The sequence below is a fragment of the Varanus komodoensis genome, unplaced genomic scaffold, assembly GCF_004798865.1.
Source record: "Varanus komodoensis strain SLA01 unplaced genomic scaffold, ASM479886v1 scaffold60, whole genome shotgun sequence".
Classification (NCBI taxonomy): Eukaryota; Metazoa; Chordata; class Lepidosauria; order Squamata; family Varanidae; genus Varanus; species Varanus komodoensis.
In genome coordinates this window covers 3338657-3356762 of record NW_025336223.1, presented here as the reverse complement: position 1 = coordinate 3356762, position 18106 = coordinate 3338657, and the positions used below count along the sequence as shown (strand labels likewise).

The 18106-nt window shown below is 43.1% G+C and overlaps 1 protein-coding gene across 1 annotated transcript; it reads right to left on the bottom strand.

The window, feature by feature from the left end:
- Positions 1-602: 602 nt before the first annotated feature.
- Positions 603-17413, bottom strand: LPCAT3 (lysophosphatidylcholine acyltransferase 3). Its single transcript, XM_044449630.1, has 13 exons — positions 17180-17413; positions 8793-8900; positions 8577-8683; positions 8251-8344; positions 7845-7882; positions 6327-6505; positions 5932-6040; positions 4695-4781; positions 4423-4589; positions 2127-2274; positions 1249-1407; positions 1014-1140; positions 603-923 (listed from the first exon to the last, which is right to left on the bottom strand). The coding sequence occupies exons 1-12, from the start codon at positions 17310-17312 to the stop codon at positions 1024-1026; spliced, it is 1446 nt and encodes a 481-aa protein (XP_044305565.1). The 5' UTR covers positions 17313-17413; the 3' UTR covers positions 603-923; positions 1014-1023.
- Between the last annotated feature and the right edge of the window lie 693 nt (positions 17414-18106).

Genomic DNA, 18106 nt, shown 5'->3' with positions numbered 1-18106 from the left:
AGGAAGCCACACAGATAACCCCTCAGAACATCCTGTGGATAGTTTTATCCATGATGGGTTGTCATGTTATTCAAACCCAGGCAACTGGTCCCATTGTGGATAAAGGGCAGAGGCAAGCAAGGAGCTGTGTAGGAGCAGCAAAAATCTTGCTGCTTTTGACGATGCTAGGCATGCTGTTGCCAGGGGCAACCCCCCCCCCCCCCGTGCCTAAATGGCACACTGGAAGGGTCGTCACTGGCTCGGCAGCCTTTCCAAGCAAATTTTTGCACTTGAAACATGTGCAAATTACTTTTATGTTTCTAGTCTGATTTGCACAAGTGCAGAGGGGAGCACTTCCTTGGGTTCAGAATAACAAGCCTCACTTGGGGGTACCTGCTGTGGAAGTGCAGCACATACCAACTCTGAACCCAGAGCGGTTCTCCGTAGTTTTTTGTTTTTTACTCTGCTTTGATGTGACATCTGTCAAAGAAGGAACATATCTCTCATACTTCATCTTAGCCCACATACAACACTGGGTTTTGCCTTTTCCCAGGAAGTGAGGATACAATGGAAACAGTACCAGTTGCAGAAACTAATGGAAAAAAAGCATTCCCAAGCATGAATGAAAAACCAACTGGGACCAATTTTATCTAGCAGAATTGTTCAGTAGAAAAAGTCAAGTGGTGGCTCCATTCCCAGATGGCAGCTGCATCAAGTGCTTTACAATCATCTGACAATTCCAGCAACAGGAGTGTCCATGGGGAGACATTAAAAGATAAGGCAACCTGTAAATGGGGTGGAGGAGTTTGCAGCCAGGACCCCTCATTTTGGGGTCTTAGCCCCTGTGCTCTTTTTGCCCCTAGTCACCCTGGCAGGGCTTGACCGCAGAAGTTTGGCAGGTGATGCTTCAACCATCCCCATAATAAATGCACACATGGTACAATCTGAAAGAGATAAAAAAAGTAAAATGACTTAGCTGCATACCTTGTAAGACTAGTATTGTTAAGCAACTGCAGGCCAGAAGAATTTCTCACCTTTTGGTTGTTACTCAGCTTTCTTTAACTTTTCCTTTCGTGGCACAAGTATTTTTCGGATGTAAGGCAATACGAACAGTAATGTGAAGAACAATATGTGGCCTACAAAATAAATAGACTTGTATACCTGTGAAGGAAAAAATGCACAGGTCAGTGCTGGATAAGCCACTATTACTTCCTCTTACCAGTTAAGTGTGGGGAGGTCATCTTTTCAGAGGGTTCAGGCTTTTAGTACCTTCATCCACTTATTAAAACTGAAGAGGCAAAATGGCACCAGAGAATATCCCATGAACATCCAGTGGATAGCTTGCTGAAGGACATAGAAGACAGGTTTTAAGATGGTGAGTGAGGCCAGGGAAGTCAGAGACGGACTGTCCTGTACGAGGCTGATAAGCTGCAAAAGAAACAATGTCTCATGCTGTGTAATAGTCAAGAACCCACACACAGTTAAGCACAATGGGTGACATTTCCCCCCCTTAAGCTCATGATGCAACTTCAAAAGTCTACCTCAATTTCTCTGGTGCAGCTACTTCTTGAGACAAAGCAGTAGCTGTGCGTAACTGCAATTTGTCAGTGGCTTGAGACTGCAGTCGTATGAAGCAGGCCATAAGTAGCAGCAGCAGGCTCAAAACAACGGCTGTTTTAAAACAAGCCATGAGTTTGCATTGTCTACCTGGTATTTACATAGGGTGCCATTTAAAATTGCTTTGCCTCAAGTCTTAACAAAATTAGACATTGCAATAATGAGACTGCTGTAAATTAAAGAAGTGCAACAGGGTAGTTTACTACTTTGATCCATTACATTTTAAATAAGTTTGTATTTAGTAAGCACTTAGGATAGGGTTGCACAGGAACATCTTACATCCTCTATTTTAAAAAACAGGTTAAAAAACCAAATACATCCCTCTGTGAACATCACTGCAAATGGGTGTCACTGGAGAAACAGATAAACAAGAGGTCACAAATAACTGCCTTCAATGCCTCACTGTTCTGCCACATCCAGACAATAATGTGTACCATCACACATTTCACCTAACGAAGTTTTTCCTAAGTAAACCAGAGTATCCAGATGATTACCTTAATTATTAAATCGTTCTTTTAAAAGCTGCTCACCTGTCTCTCAACCATAACAATAAGGAACTCCATTTGGAAGCACACCAAGTAGCCACTGTGCAGTCCATGCCAGACAGCCAAAAAAAATAAGGATATGGCTTGTGACAGTAACTTGTTTCCCAAGAATTTTAATCTTTTATAGATATAGCTGTTGATGGAGAACAAAAAATAACATTGTTAGGGTTGGCAACTTAAAAGACAATCACTGTTTTTATTGTCTCCAGAAAGAAACAATCAGAAGGTCCAGAAAAAGGGTCAAGGAAGCGCAATCTTTTTTTATTTTTTTGGGCTTCAGGAGACTCAGGGTAAAAAAAAAAAAAAAAACCCTGCTTCTAAATTAGCAGTTAATACTAGTAGAATCTAGCACAGATTAAACCCTTATCTTTACCCATGGCTGAAATTCTTTGCTCTTTCACGGTTAGGGAAAGAAATAATTTATTTAGATGTTTAGTAAAATGCAATGAGAGGCAAGTGGAAATGGTAGACTGAACCTGAAGCCTTATGTCTAGAAGAATGTCTTCTACTGAGATATAGCTGTTTTGTATCTGAGCAGCTGAAAAAATGAGAGGTACATAAAATGTATTGTTGTGTTCCATGATGTGATTCACATGGCATAGAGCTAGCCTGTAAATCAGGGACCTGACCGCTATTTCCCTGGCTGTAACATTGCTACCATTAGACAACAAGGGAAATGTGTGGGGATTGAGCAGAGAGTCAGTATTACCGGCTTGGAAATTGTATCAGGATCACAGGGTGAGGACACAGAAAACTTGGCATAAGTGCATTTCTGAAACTGCGGCCCTCAGGGCCAGATAGGTAGTGCACTCAGGCTGTAAATGGGATGATGGGATCTTGATTCTAATCTTATAACAACAATTCTGTAATGTAGGCCTGGCTGAAAGAGCCAGTGTGGTGTAGTGGTTAAGGATGCAGGCAGCCTGGGTTCTAGTCCCTACTCAGCCATGAAGCCATCTGGGTGATTTTCAGCCCAACCTACCTTACAGAGTTGTCATTGTGAGGACTGAAGGAGGAAAATGATGTAACTTGCCTTGAGTTCTTTAAAAAAAAAGCTGGGATATAAATCTAATAAATAATGGCAAGATGTGAGCTATAGTCTAATTTGCTTCACACAATTAGGATCTGTTCTGCTAACCTAGAACTTTGACTTCTATAACTTTGATGAAAATATTTCTGTTTGGGGCAGCAGTTTTGTTTTTATTCCCTCAGAAATATACACAGATGTAAGAACTACAATGGTTTAATTTCTAAATGAGACTTTCTGTTTAGAAGTCCTACTACTACCTTGCCACGTGGAGGGCATTTCCAAGGGTAGAAAATAGTTTTATTTCTGAGCAGGAATACCATGACATTTTGCCCATGTCTAATTCCCTCTCAATTAGTGACGTAGAAGTTTCGGAGCAGAGGAAGGATGTGGTGTTGTACCCACCTCAATCTAAAAGTCACTAATGGTTACAGTGTTCAGTTTATAATAACCAATATTTTGCCTATTCACAAATTAAGGATCTCTGTCCATAAACACTGCTAGATGGCTACCAAGTTAAAAAGGGGGCAAAGAACTTTTCCCCATTGAAAAGAAGCAAACCCATAAATCCAGCAAAGGCTCAAGTGTACCCAGAAATATTAGAAAATAATAAATAGAACTGTCTGGTTAATGACTTGATGAAGGACCATTTAAGGGAAGGCAGCTTGAAATACTAAGTAAAATAAGCATGTTTACTCAGAAGTAAGTCCTACTGAGTTTAATAAGAAAGTACACATCCTTTTTGAGCCCACAGCAACCTTTTCTTTCAAGGCCATAGACAAATTTTACATTTTTGAGAGGCCTAGTGGTACATGTTCTTGTCCTTCCTTCCCCAACCCCTACTGCTTCTGCTTGACTGGCCAGCCAGTTAACCTGCCACTGCTTCTGAGACACCTCAATGGCAAGAAACCAAGGGGTTTACCAAGCACGTTCAAGGGTCTTGGTGTAAGCCTTGTTGCTGATCCCTGTTGTCAGACTACTTTGGCCAATCTTAAGAGCAAGAAGCTCTGGATATCTTTTTCTGCCCACTGGAATTCTTATTGAGCCTCCTTTAGTTCTGGAGACACAGTTCACACTTCCAAACTGTTCAAAGCTAGAAATGTGCTTTTAAAAATAAGCTGCTACCCCCAGGATAGAATTCTATGTTTTTTCAGCACTTGAGCAAAAATCTTCAGAACTCTCTTCACAGCAAGGCCACCCTCCTGTTCAGGTATGATTAAAACTGTTCTCCAGATATCTGTCAGCACTGCTTACCGGGCCACCCAGGCATTGGTATTAGTGTTGAAGGAGGCAATGGTCCCTGTAAAATACGGAGTTGTCTCAAAGAGCCACACTTTCATGTTGGCACAAGCATCCCACTTTGCCATCCCCTTTTCATCTTTTCCATTGTATCCAAGACCTGTTAGGATGCAGACTCCTTCCTGCAACAGAAATCACAGTTGCACAAGATAAAGTTGCCCTGCATCATCTTACCTTACCAAACCAGTGGAAGTGGCTTGCATACCATGTTTAGTTTCCAAGCTTACCGTGACTAACCAGCATGTAACATATTTGTAGAGCATTATCTTGCCCCAGATGAGTATATAAAAGCAGCGGAACCAGAAGCTTTGCTCCTGTAGGAAGATATAAATCTCATATCACAGATCTGCTATCAGAATAAGTTCTAAAGTTAACTTTATTTCATCTATTTCTTAGCTGCCTTTCAAAACCATTGACTTCCTGAGGCTGCTTACAGTGTCAGAGTGTCACAGTAAAATGTCAGAAATTATGAAAGCGCCTTAAACAACTTTTTAAAAATACAATAAATTGGAATTTCAAATATTTTAATGGCTGCAAATTCCCTTAGAAATTTCGGTTTAAAAGTCCAGAGAGAACAAGTTCATTTGAAGCCTAATTGCTATGACGGGATTTAGCTGGGCCAGTCTCAGAATTTGCCGTGCACCAAATGTAGCCTTCTGGCCGGAAAAGAGTCCTGGGCACAAAGCTGCAACGATACAGAGACCCAGCACACTGAATATGGCCATGCTCAGGCAAGATGCGGAGACAGACACACACACGCCCCATCCCACAAGATCTCAGTATTTTGGGCAGCTTCAGGTGGGTTTTTGTACCCAAAGGAGAAAGAACCCAGTGGGAAACCACAGTATGCTGCATAAGATACCTGCACTTTCTAAAGAAAAGCCAACACAGAATGAAGCACAGAGCAGAAACATATAGAAATGGAGTGTCTAGAATGCATTCCTAATACTGAAAAAGTGATTTAAAACTTAGAGGTTTTAAAAAGTAAGCTTTCATTTTTATTAGAGAGTTAAAGGTTCTCTTGCACATTTTTATGTTGCCTCATGAAAGGGATACATGGGGCAACCAGAAAAGATAGCATTTGTTGAACTGAAGCAGAAGAACCAATAACAGGCAAGTTGGTCCCTAGGAAACAAACGTTGTAACTGTTAAGAGTCAGTAACAAAAGCCTCCCAGCTGCAAATGGAAAAGTTGAATAAGTTACAGCATGTAGGCTACAAAGTATCAGGCTGTTAGGTACAGCAGCATGGTGAACTACAAGGACATGCTTTCTATCTGTTCAGGATATTTGTGATTAAAAATGGTCTGAAGTGAAAGACTTCATTATCTTAATCACTCAGCTTTTCAAAATTTTTTGATTTTATTCTTTTACCTTTGATTTTTTTTTTTAAACCTAAGACTTTACCTTTGATTTTTTTCTTTCCTTTCTGGAGTTAACCTTCCATTCCCTCTAGTACTACTTACCAGATACTCATCAGAGATGAGGTATTCTTCAGAAACATATGGTGCTGCTATAATGTAGACTACCATGAAGAAGAGTCCCAGGAGAAGACGCTTAAGAGCAGGCACAAAGCTGAAAGTGAAATAAGTGAGGAGACAAAAAAATCAGACATCCTATAATCTAGTGCTTCAGGAGAAGGGCGGGGGGGTGCACGCGTGAGAAAGCGAAAGCGTGCACACGTTTTCTGCATTTCACTAAAGCAATTGCCCTTATTAAGCTGGAACCCTAAAATGCCCTTGCACAGTGCAACACGTTTTATTAGAAGCGCTACTGCCTAGCACACAAGGAACCACACAGCTGCATGCTCAAATGGGTACATGGGAGCTGGTGCTTGGGGCACCTCAACACAGTGGATTACCTGCTGGGTTGTTGGCCTGGAACATCCGTGAGCTCGCCTTTGACCAGCTTGTGATATTGTGTCATGGAGAACTGAGGCCCCACCATGAAGGCACCATAGAAATAGGAGAAGCCAGAGACCTCTAGTAAAGAAGGAACTCCCCGAACAGCAAATTGCTGTTGTTCATGGGTCAGGGCCTCCTGCATTGTCACAATAAAAACAGCATTAGCAGCGCTGAGTTAAACGGTCTTGCTACATGAGATTTTGGTGAATCTCAGTTGGTCTCCGTCTCATGAGTAATGAGATCCACTGTCAAGAACCCAGAAGACCCCACCCAGCCATCTGTACAGACCACTTGGCATAGTGGCATCAGCAATCCTGATAATGGACTATCGCTTGCCAACTACATATACTGGCAGCAGAGACTTTGACTCAACTGGTGTGCTGATAACAAGTCATGCTTTCCAAGGGACTAAGTGACCCTGCCCGACACACACTCCATGCCCACCCCACTTGAAGATCGGCGACTTGAAAGTCCCGGCCAAGATAAGGTTTTGTGAAAGGTTTTTGTACGATACAAGGCGGGCAGAGAGCACATTTACAGAATTTCTTATTTTTCTGTATAGTCTTTGCTCAGACACTTGAAGAGGATCCCAGATTTACATGTGAGTCATACTTGGTTTAGAAATGCTTTTTCTGATCTTGTTTCCAACAGCCCTTGACTCAGTAGAGCACATGTGAGCAAATGCATGAGGAGGAGTGGCACACTCTCCTTTCTAGCTTGTTCATAATCCCTTGTCAACAGGTATGGAATGGGTTAATACTTCCTACATGCTTTAGGAGATAAGAGGAATTAATATAAAAAGGCTGTGAACAGAGTTTCCAACTTTAATACGACTTGAGTATTAAATTCAGTGGCCTAATCTGTCAATCCTCATGTATATTGGATAAAATGCCTTTTCTTGTCCAGCCAATGAAAATACATACCTGTTCATTTCATGGGAAGCATTCTTTTGTGTATGTGAGGGATATTTATGTAATGGAGAGGCTGTTTTACCATAATACTATCTGATTTATAATCAATTATATGCCTGCAGGCAGAAACATTACACGAGTTTTATGAATTTTGTTCCACTTTCTTCAACTTTTTGAAAGATGGAACTATAAAAATAAATTCCTTTATGATCCAGATTCCCTTAATAAAGCTAACCTTGATGTTTTAAGCTAGAAGTCTGTTATTAAAGGTATTCAGAGTCTGCTCTCCAGCCCTATTTTGTATGTAGAGCCAGCTTATGGTACTAGGATTTGTAATCTTCCGATATAGCAGCTTCCTTTCTATTTGTCAACACCTGGTAAGTATTTAAAATCCAATTGTGTACAATTTCTATAAACATTCTGGAGGGAATCCAACATTCATGAATGACCCAGCATGTGCCACAGGATCCTTTCCTAATGGCTACATTTTTTTTCTACAATCACGTCCCTGAATGTAATTCCTGATTTTAGAGGAATGGGGAATGGAAATCAGATTTTACTCACCACTTCCTTTCTGCCATCATAGTAATCAATGACCAAGCCTAGAGAGAAACACATGACAATATGATCAAAAAGTTTAACACCCAATAAGTAGTTAAGAGGCATAACTGTTGAAGCTCAGTTGGTGTAGATCTAATCACTGCTTGGTTTTGAGCTCCTTGTCAGCTGCTCCAAGATTTCTCCAAGAAGAGAATACTATCACACAAGTGCGTATTTTTAGCAAACCAGGAGGAAAGATACTATGGGACCTCCAGGACAACACATTAAAGCAGTAATCCCATAGTAATCCACATACCAGGGTGTAAGCCCAATAGAACTCAGTGGGACCTTTCTGAGTAGACACATGTAGGATGCACTGTAAAGCAGCAATATTGGAAGGAAGTTGCGGTTCAGAAACAGAACTGCTTACCAATCAATTTGAGAGTCAAGACACAGTGTGGCATGGTCCATTTGATGTCATAGTGTTCTGTGGCAGTGAAGTAATAGCCGAACATCAGATATGACTGAAAAATGCAAGGCATGATCATACATTATGCTGTAGGTCCTATATCCTCTACCCAAGAATCACGCACAGTATTTGCCGAGCCTTCCACAGCTTGGTATCTTCCAGTTGTTTTTGATGACAATTCCCAGCATTCATGACCATTGACAATGAATGGAAGTTGACATCCCAAACTTCTGAAGAGCATCAAGTTAGGGAAGAAAAGCAAACGGAAACAGAGAGAACATGATTACCATCTGAAAGCAGAAAGTTGTGGCAACAGCAGTGACTGTGCGGCCCATGAGCCTCAGGATAAGGAACTGGATGAAGACACATATGAAGGAGTGGCAGAACTGTGTCCCTAAAAGGGCAAATGAAGATGATTAGAACCTGCACAAAGATGCAACATCACACACCCTCCCACACTCTGGTACTCACTAGGTGGGCAGCCATCTTCTCAGCCCCCTTACCAAAGTTGAAGTAAGCAAGTGAGAGCCCCGTTAACGTGTTGTACAGGTGAATGAGGTAGAGCTCTTTCTGGAAAAGGAAATAGCGCTGGAACAAGGCAAAAGGGTATCCTAGAGAGAGAGAATGGGAACACAAATCAGCCTTGATGAACACAAACATATTCTATAAAAGTTGAACTTTACCCACTTGCCCCTTTGATTCTTCCAGAACCCACTGAAAGTAGATGGACTTCTAAGTCTCCTGTTCAGATGTTATGAACTCACTGGATGTCGCATCACATTTAACTTTAAGCTCGGTAAGGACTGGAACAGGGAAGTTTATACTCATTTACTTTAGAAGGCTGTAAGGATATGGAGGTAGGAAAAGCCCTGTGTAAATATTTATTATACTGCTATTTATCCTACTCTACAACATAGGTTTACAGAATATTCCTGAAACAAACAGAAACCCAGCTGGTGTAGAGAACAAGTTTATTACTCCCAAAACACTAAATCCTAAACAAAGAACAGTGTGAAAAGTAAAACTTGGGGGAGCTGCTCTTCCAAGTGCTGGCCAAGTCCATTCACTGCCAGTCTGGAAGACAAGCAGTCCTCACTTTTAGCACCAGCAATGTAAGAGAGGAGTTATGCAAAAAAGCCTCGTTTGAGGGTGGGGGAAGCGCCAAATGACATTAGGGAGGGCTGAATTAGCCAGAAGTGGGGGAGAAATCTGGTTGCTGGACCAAGCCAAGTTTAACAACCTGAATTAGGCTGCAGGAAATCACTGGCTAATATGTGTTTTCCCTGTTCCTCCAAATATTGTCCTGATATAGTAACAGTTGAATGACACAAGTTAACTTGACTATGCACCCCTGGGACTGGTTATTCCAAGGTTACACAACCCTTTGGGCTAGTGAGCACGCTTGGGCTTACGGAATATACTGTAGGCAATCTGACAAAATTGCTGCTATGGCAGGTAAAAACCAGTCAAAAAATGTCCATTTCCCAGGTTGTAAACTGGTGCAGCTAAGAGAAAAACAGCTTGCTAAAAAAACCTAAGTACAAGATAAGAGTTGGAGACTCTGCACCACCAAAACACAAAGCCTCTTTTTTAAACCTACAGATTCTTGCTCTGATACCCATGTCAAAGATCCGAATCTCAGAAATAAGTAACTTTTCCAAAAAATGGAATACTGGGCAATGATGTGATCTGAGCCCCCAATACCAAAGCATGCATTTGCACGCCCCCCCCCCCCCCCCCGGCAGCAAAATACCCACTTTACGGAAGGAAAAGTGGTGATGAAAAGAGAAACAGAGAGACTCAAAGACAACCTCTCACCTACATGACACAGGAACATCCTCTCCACCACACCAAAGCAGAACCTCAATTAACACATGACTACCAAGCTCACAAAATCCAAGCAAAGCTTGTTAACATATTTAGTGATCCTTCTGTAGAAAAGTACTTTAACATGGTTTATACTGTCCCAGGCAAATCTCACTGTGTGATCTCATTCCCTCTTCTGTTTCCAACATGTGACTAACAAACAAATTCTAGGAAGATGAAGCTAGGAAAAGCTTTGACTAATGGGTGCACTTGGGACACTGCTGCTGCGTGGCAAAGCTTCCCCTTGCTTCCAATAGGAGATGGCTCAGCTTCAGTGGCTGGGATCCTGCAGAAGAAAACTGTATCATGCAATACATGAGGATAGGCGCTGTTCCTCAAAGGTTCTTCTCATATAAATTCCTTTATTTCATACATCTCTTACTCCAAAATGTATTGCAGTTATTAAGAAGCCTATGGCAGGATTTCCTGCAACACTTCCTTTCGTGATAAAAATCTGTTGAGGCAGTTTATTTGTTCCATCACTCAAGCTTTTTGTAGTCCATCCTGAAGCTCTTTTTACACTTCTGTGTGGCACAAGTCTCTTGAGCAAGGGCCACCTCCACTCGCGCCTCTCCCCACATGTTCTTTCCTTGCCTAAGACCGACATTGGCTCCTTCAGCCTGTTGTACATTGAGCTCCAGCACTGCTTAGAGCTTAGCCACGTTTGAGCTCCAGCACTGCCAGAGCTTAGCCACGTTTTACAAGACCAATTGCTCCCCACTGCAATCAGTCTTGCTATAAATATGACTATCCAGTTACCATATATTGTAGAAGTGATGCCGTAATCAGATCTCGCACTCCTCTCCCCTGAAGTGGTTTATTTCTGAGCCCACATGCCCTTTCTCCCACAAAGCTTTCCCTGTTATTTTAATATTAGATTTGTAGGCAAGCTACATTTTACCTCTCTGTTTAAGTTGGAAAATTGAAGAAATGCCTTTGATAAGTTATTTTTTATGACCAAAGACTGCAGGACAGCTCCAAAGGTTCAAATCCATACTACGGATGGGTATCAGGTTTAATGATTTACTGATGGAATCAAGGGTTAAATATCGTTCTGTCTTGCCTGATTTTCCAAAGCACTATAGGAAGCAGCCCAGAATCTTTGGACTATTCAACTATAAAATAACTAACGTTTCAGAAAGACAGTTATGCATTATATATGTGCATGCATACACACCCATTGCTCATGACTATATATCCTACCATTTTAACTTTCTGGGTAAGAAAATATAAACTAATGTCTATCTCCAGCTTGAGAGCGCCTATATACCTTGATCAGAGTGGCTCTAGTGATCTGGATCCAAGACAAACAGGTCATTTTAAGGGCAAAATTCACAGAACCCTTCTGATTCACATTATGATGTGAATTACTGCCTGTGATGTTCCTTGTCTTTGTGATACATCATAGCTGCTGTCCATTACATGTCTAACCTTATCTTCATAGCTACATAAGCAAGGAATTGTAGAAGAAAAACACTGATTCTCAGAACACCGAATACCACAGACTGTGGGAAGTACATGTAGTTCTTGGCAAAAATTGTGGAGCGGTCCTAAAATAACAGGTCTGAAGACCATGAAACTTCCAGTCACAAGTCGTCAGAATCCGCACAGTATCTGAGGATTTCCCTGTGTGCACCATATAAAAAGCAAGCAATCTTCATGCACAACACTGTGTATATAGTCTGAGCCAACTGGAGATGGATCTGCTCAGTTTTACAGGACTCTTAAAGATTTGGATACCTTGCATGTTTAAATGTTTTCATTCTACTTTGGACTGTGGCACTCTAAGCTAGTTTAGGATTGTTTTAGGGCCAAGGTAGAAATTCATATACTAAGAGAGAAGATAATCCCAGATAGGGTGCAATCTACTGAAAAGCTCTCTTGTGTAAGCTTTGCTGATGCCAACAGAAACTGCACAAAATACTACATACCAGTGGGGTTTGCACAGAGCTTCCTAGCTAATTGCATCCTTCGCTTTGCATTTGTCCATCTGATGCTCTGGTCCCTATAATACTGCTCCCAAACTATCGCCTCAGCTGGCTGTCGCAGTTTGTCTCAGGGAACAGCCGCCCCTGCCCTCAAGTAATACTCTAAAGAACCATTACCTTGTCTTTGAGTCAGCTATATAAACCAAGAGCACATCAGATACATTATTTATGTTTCTATCACCCTGACAGCTTGAATGAATAAGAAATAATTCTGGTTCTGCTACAGTCTTGGGCCTCCACTGTGCACCTTGGGAAGGCCACAGGTCAGTGGCTGAACACATGCTCCACATGTAGATCTACCCCTGGAATCCCTAGTGAAAGAAATTCAGGTGGTTTTGCTAGGCCTTCAAGGCCTCCAAGACCTTGAAAAGCTGCTACCAACCAGTGGCCTGACACAGAAGTCGTATTGGCAGCTTTCTCAGAGACAGGTTGTGGAAGGGATTTAGATACACAGTCACAAGTGAGTGTTGGTGGAAATGGAGCAGACCTTACGCAACCTAAGTAAACATGCAGTCATGTGAATACATCTAGCAAAAGCAAACCAAAAGCCAAACTATGCAGGAGGAATGAGAGTTCCAGAAGATCAAATCCTAAGACTACTTAATGCTATGCCATGCTTAAGATACTGCCATCTTTAATACTGCCATTTCTTTAATGCGAAAAAGTACCAGAAGCCCTGAAGTTTTCTTAACTATGAATAGTAAATAATTCTGTGCTAATGTACAGATGATCTGGTTAAAATGAACACGAGAGTGCTGACATGCAATCATCAGAATTACTATATAAGACTTGCCCACCCTAGTTCCTCTCCAGATATTTTGGACTATAACTTCCAGCATTCCTGACCACTGTTCATGTTGGTTGGGCCTAGTGGGAATTGAAATGCAAAATATCTAGAGGACACAGAGTTGGGAAAAGCTGCAGTATATGCATGGAAATCAATGCTATTAAAACTTCAGGATCATGACAAGATACTCCTGAATGCAAATTCAAAGGGCTGAGATTTTGCAGGTATTACACAACACCCTTGGGTGGAAGGATGCTAGTAATTAGGCACTCTCCTGAAACGAGTGAAGCTGCTTCAGGTGCAGCTTTGCAGTTGAAAGCACACAAATGCAGAGTAAGTGAAGTGTAGTACTTAATGCTGGGCTGAAATGCGGGAGACCTGGATCCTAGTCTGCACTTGGCTCAATGGATAATTTTATGTTAATCACTGACTCAGCCTCACCTACCTCACAGGGATGTTGTAAGGATAAAATGAGAGAAGGAACAGCATGCACACAGCCATGGGCTCCTTGAAGGAAAAGTGAGATATAAATGTTAACATACCGATGGAGTTGGGAAAATACTCTAGCAAAAGGACAACAGCTAATTACAATGTAAATCACACAGTATAAAATGAATGAGCGGTTGCATTTACAGCATGAGAGCAACAGCTGTAGTAAACATGGTTTGAAAAGTGTGGCGGGACGTGCACAGTAGGAACTTCATATGCGCTATGGCTAGTGTGCCTACATTTTATCCCAAAGGTTCCTTCTCAGCTTAAGATGGAGAACACTGGCTATCTAGAGCCTCAGTGTCCCATGCAGGCGAGCCTTGCAGAGCAGTCCCCTTAGCACAGTTTTAAGGCAGGGGTGGAGTAGGAAAGCGGGCCGTTCAGGAAAGTGAAAAAAGGAATAGGCAGCCACTTCCTCAATATACACGCCTTACACATAAGGTCAGTGCAACCAGTCATACAGGCACCAGGATAATCTCAGATAGGCATAGAGTATCTGTCTGAATACTGCCTGAACTTCAAAACAGGTAAGAATAAAGCTATACATGATTTAATACATTTATGTCTAAAACATCATTTAAACCCTCCTTCAAGATTCTTTTCTGTTCTTCTCCATCCTCTCTCCAGTAGCCTCAAAAATGTAAAGTCTAATTAAAGATGGCACAAGATATCGTGTGAGTAAAAGTTCCAACACTGAAAGGAAGTGAATAGATGAAGTACTTTGCACCCAATTTTATTGGGAACGAAACAGAAGGCAATTGCTGGGAGGCTAGTGGATGTCTGGAACACTAGTAAGAATGCAAAGTCTGTTTCAGCCAGAAGTCAACAGACACTGGTAGTAAGGTGGAGGAATGGAAGAAGAGGGGTTCCTTATTTGAAAAACTAAGCATAAATGGCATGGGGCTCCAGCTTCATAAACATGGATTTGTTTCGAAAACAAAGGGATCCCAGAGTACCTGTCAGTGAAGATCAACAATTAATTTTAGGAGGATCCTGAGATTAGTGATAATGTTCTTGACTGTCAAGTACAGCAAGAGAATGGTATCAGCTACTTCAAGTGTATAGCACTCCATCAGCAAGACGGGATAGATTTTGACAATGCCTTACCCTCAGACATTACATCTACACAAGAACGCTCACATGGTTTGCAAAATTAGCAAATTTCTCAATCCCACAGTTAATAACCATGTTTTAGCACTCCCTGCTTTTCTACTATTAGGGTAGCCACACCTTGATAGGGAATACCCTATCAGGTTTGGACAGTTTTACCAGATATACATAAGACTTTTGTGTAACACATATTTTACTTGCATAGTTTTGTGGGCTCGCGTGGGAATCAAGTGAGCATAGGCAGTATTAAGCATTAATGTTTAGCACATCCCAATGGCTCTATTACTTGCATACACTTAAGATAGTCTCAAACAACCCACTTTTGAACACAGATTAATTAGAATTTACTGCCATGTACTCATGCATAGGCTCATTATTGGCTCCTCTGGTAGCAAAGTAGAAATTACTTCCTAGGAAATGTCCAAGTCTCACTGAACCTAGCAAGTCTTACTTTTGAGCCAATACACACACAATCTTTCTTGGTGTTAGACTTCACACACACAATCTTTCTTAGTATCTCTTTACGCAAAAGATACTACCTTCTCCCTCCCGCCCCCCACACCCTGCAAATTTACAATGTCCCGTTTCAAAGCACACTGTGCAGCAGTGGCTCTATCAGAAAGTGTTACTATCACCTTTGCAAGTGTCAGCATCAGAAATCTTTTCATATTTCCATTTTCAGAATGTCATACATTACACTAAAAGGGAACACAGCGAAGCCCTATTTTTCTTTTCCTGGACATGCGCCCCATAGATATCTAAAAACCATGTGCCAATTGCTCTCAAGCTGTAGGATACCTCCCCTCGACCCTGGGTGATAGAATAACGCTGAAGCAAGCAGTAATACCTTCCTCCCTACACGAAAAGACATGCAGGTTCCTCTCACAGATTTTCCCCCCACTGGTGCTTTCTTTCTGGTTAGCTGGGTTAGCTGACACTGTCAGTTGTCTTGCACTACTTCTCTTGTAATGTCAAGCTGGACCAGTGCTCCAGCTCACACTCTTTTGAACAAAGCAGCGGACTACATATGCGCAGCACTGAGCTGCAAGGGAGGAGGAGAGAGAAGAGAGCTGGAAAGTAGAACATATTAAGAAGGTGGCTAAAATTCCAAAACACTGCTGTGAAGCAACGCTTGTCTCCTCAGGGTAACTGGCTAACTGTACCACTTTCCTTGTGGGGACATGAGCACCGCAATGTACAGCATTTGCAATCTTACTTACTACTTTGAAGAGGCCTCTATTTCACTTTAAATTACACAAGAAACTGCCTCCTTATTTCTAGAGTATTGTCAGAGCAAAGGAGGAGCACTACTAGAACTGAAACCACCCCAGTTCTAACCAATTCCAGAAAAATAACCAACTTTCATGAAGGTATGCTTAGAATTGCATCACTGGGCTCCACCCAGCACCATTTATAAAATCCATGGCTAATGCTGTCCTCTTCTTGCCTGCATGCTTACTGCTCTACACCTTTAATGCTGAGCAGTCACAACCAATTCATGCAGCTATATTCAAGAAATGACTACTGATGTGAAAGAGATGGCAGAGCCTGCATATCTTTAAGAACTATCAAGAAGAGGAAATGCACTGAAGTAAGAAAAGCTGCTGTTTCCCTCTTCTATACATGCATGGAAATGCAAAGCAGCCCGGCTGCCCTGTTCTTTGCAAGTTTTCACTCACTCATTTTATAGGGCTACAGCTTAACGGTACATCACTGGTGATACCCATAACCAGAAGTACAGAGAGTGCCTCAAAGATTATCAAGTTTATTATACCCTAAGTTTTTGTGAACTCATCTGACAGTATGTAATAGAAAAGAGAGTTGGGGGGGGTGTCATACCGGGCTGCTGTATTTACTCAAGTTGTTCTGCGTATCTATTAAAGATATAGGAGTCCTGCTGTCCCCTCCTCTGCAGTGACACAGTATGCTGCTCAAAATATGAGTAATAATGTTTCCTATTATAAAAACCAGTATTACTAGCCAGACACCTGTTATCAAGGCTAGGAGAAGACTCAGTGCGTAACAACTATGTTGCTGGAAGGAACATCTAGCACTGCATCCCATTTATAGCAGCAGCCAGCCAGATGCTCCTGCGGGAAAGCATCCACCCTCTCAAATTTTTCACTCCCCCACCCTCTTCAGCAACTTCTATTCAATTATGCTGTTCTTTCTGAATCAGGCCACCTATCCCACTGCTGCCTTTCGTGACAGGCAGGTTGTGGCACGGGCAGGTTTCTGGCAGAGATCTTTTCTAGCACTCGCTATCGAAAATGCTTCAGATGCCAGGAACTAAACTTGGCTCCTTCCGTGCGCAGCACATGTGCTCTATCCTTCCTGTTGCCAGAAGAGCCGTTCAAAGGCACGCTGCCTCTGGAGGTGGAGGTTCCATTTTCAATACGTAACGGTGCACACAGGAAGGGGGATTTTGGCAGGTGCGGCTTTTCCTCGGGCTACACGGACCATCTGTGAGCTGCGGCACCTCCTTCTAGCAGGCACCGCTGCAGCGGCCAATGGTCACCTTTCTCCTTCGCCTCGTGCGCGGATGGGTCCCCCTCGCCCCGCACATGGACAGCAGGCTTCGTTGCCTCCCTCCTGGCACCGCTCCGTCCCGTCCCGTCCGTCCCGTCGCCCGGCACCGCTCGTTACCCACCCATGAAGATGGACAGGATGAGGCGCAGCGCCTGCTCGGACGAGCCCAACGACTCCGCTATCTCCGCCAGGCTGACGCCTATTCGGAACCCCGTCCCCGCGCTGGCGCTAGCACCGCCGCCCTCCTCCGCCATCTTCTCCGCCAAGCCACCCAACCGGACCCGCTCCGCTGCCCCTTCGAGCCAGGCGACAGCAGCGGCGGCACCGCCACGGCAACCCCCACATCTAAACCGCACCCCGGGTAGCTTTCCTCCCAGGCCTATTGGTCGCGAGAGTCCCGGCTCCCGCCTTTCATTGGCTAACAGGTGGGGAAAGGGCGGAGCAAGGATTTCGACGCTTAACTGAGGCAAAGGTTATCCACGCCCTCTCCAACCCCCCTCCCCTCACGCACACACGTGAGGGCGGCTTCTAGCTTGTTGGAAAGTGAGGGGAAGCCATTTCCTATTGGGAAAGAAGGGCGGTCTCCGGAGCGTGAGGCGGTTCTTGGCTTTTCATTGGCTGTCCTAAGACAGGAGAGAGCCAGGCAGGGAGGGGGCAGGAGCAGGAGGTGTGGCCGAGGTTACTATCGGGCACGAGGCTGAAAGGAGGAGTGGGCGTGGTCATGCTGTAGAGCGGAGGAGTCTTTTCCGCGGTCTTCGCTATGCGACGCCACTTCCACGCCCACTTCATGAATATTAACTGCACAAAGTACCTATACGACTGTGGCCACCTTGCGAAATGAAGAACGTCTCTCTCTCATTGCATTGTTCGATATCTCATGACTGTACAGATTTATTCCTAAAACATAATGCTGGTATAATCCATGCCGCTGCTCAGAACTAAAACACTTGTCATCGCGATGTACAGTCTGAGTAAGCACCTGCCAGCCCTTGCCATGCAATACCTTGGACTGCCGAGGCCGCTTCGGCAAAGCGTCTTCAGTGGCACC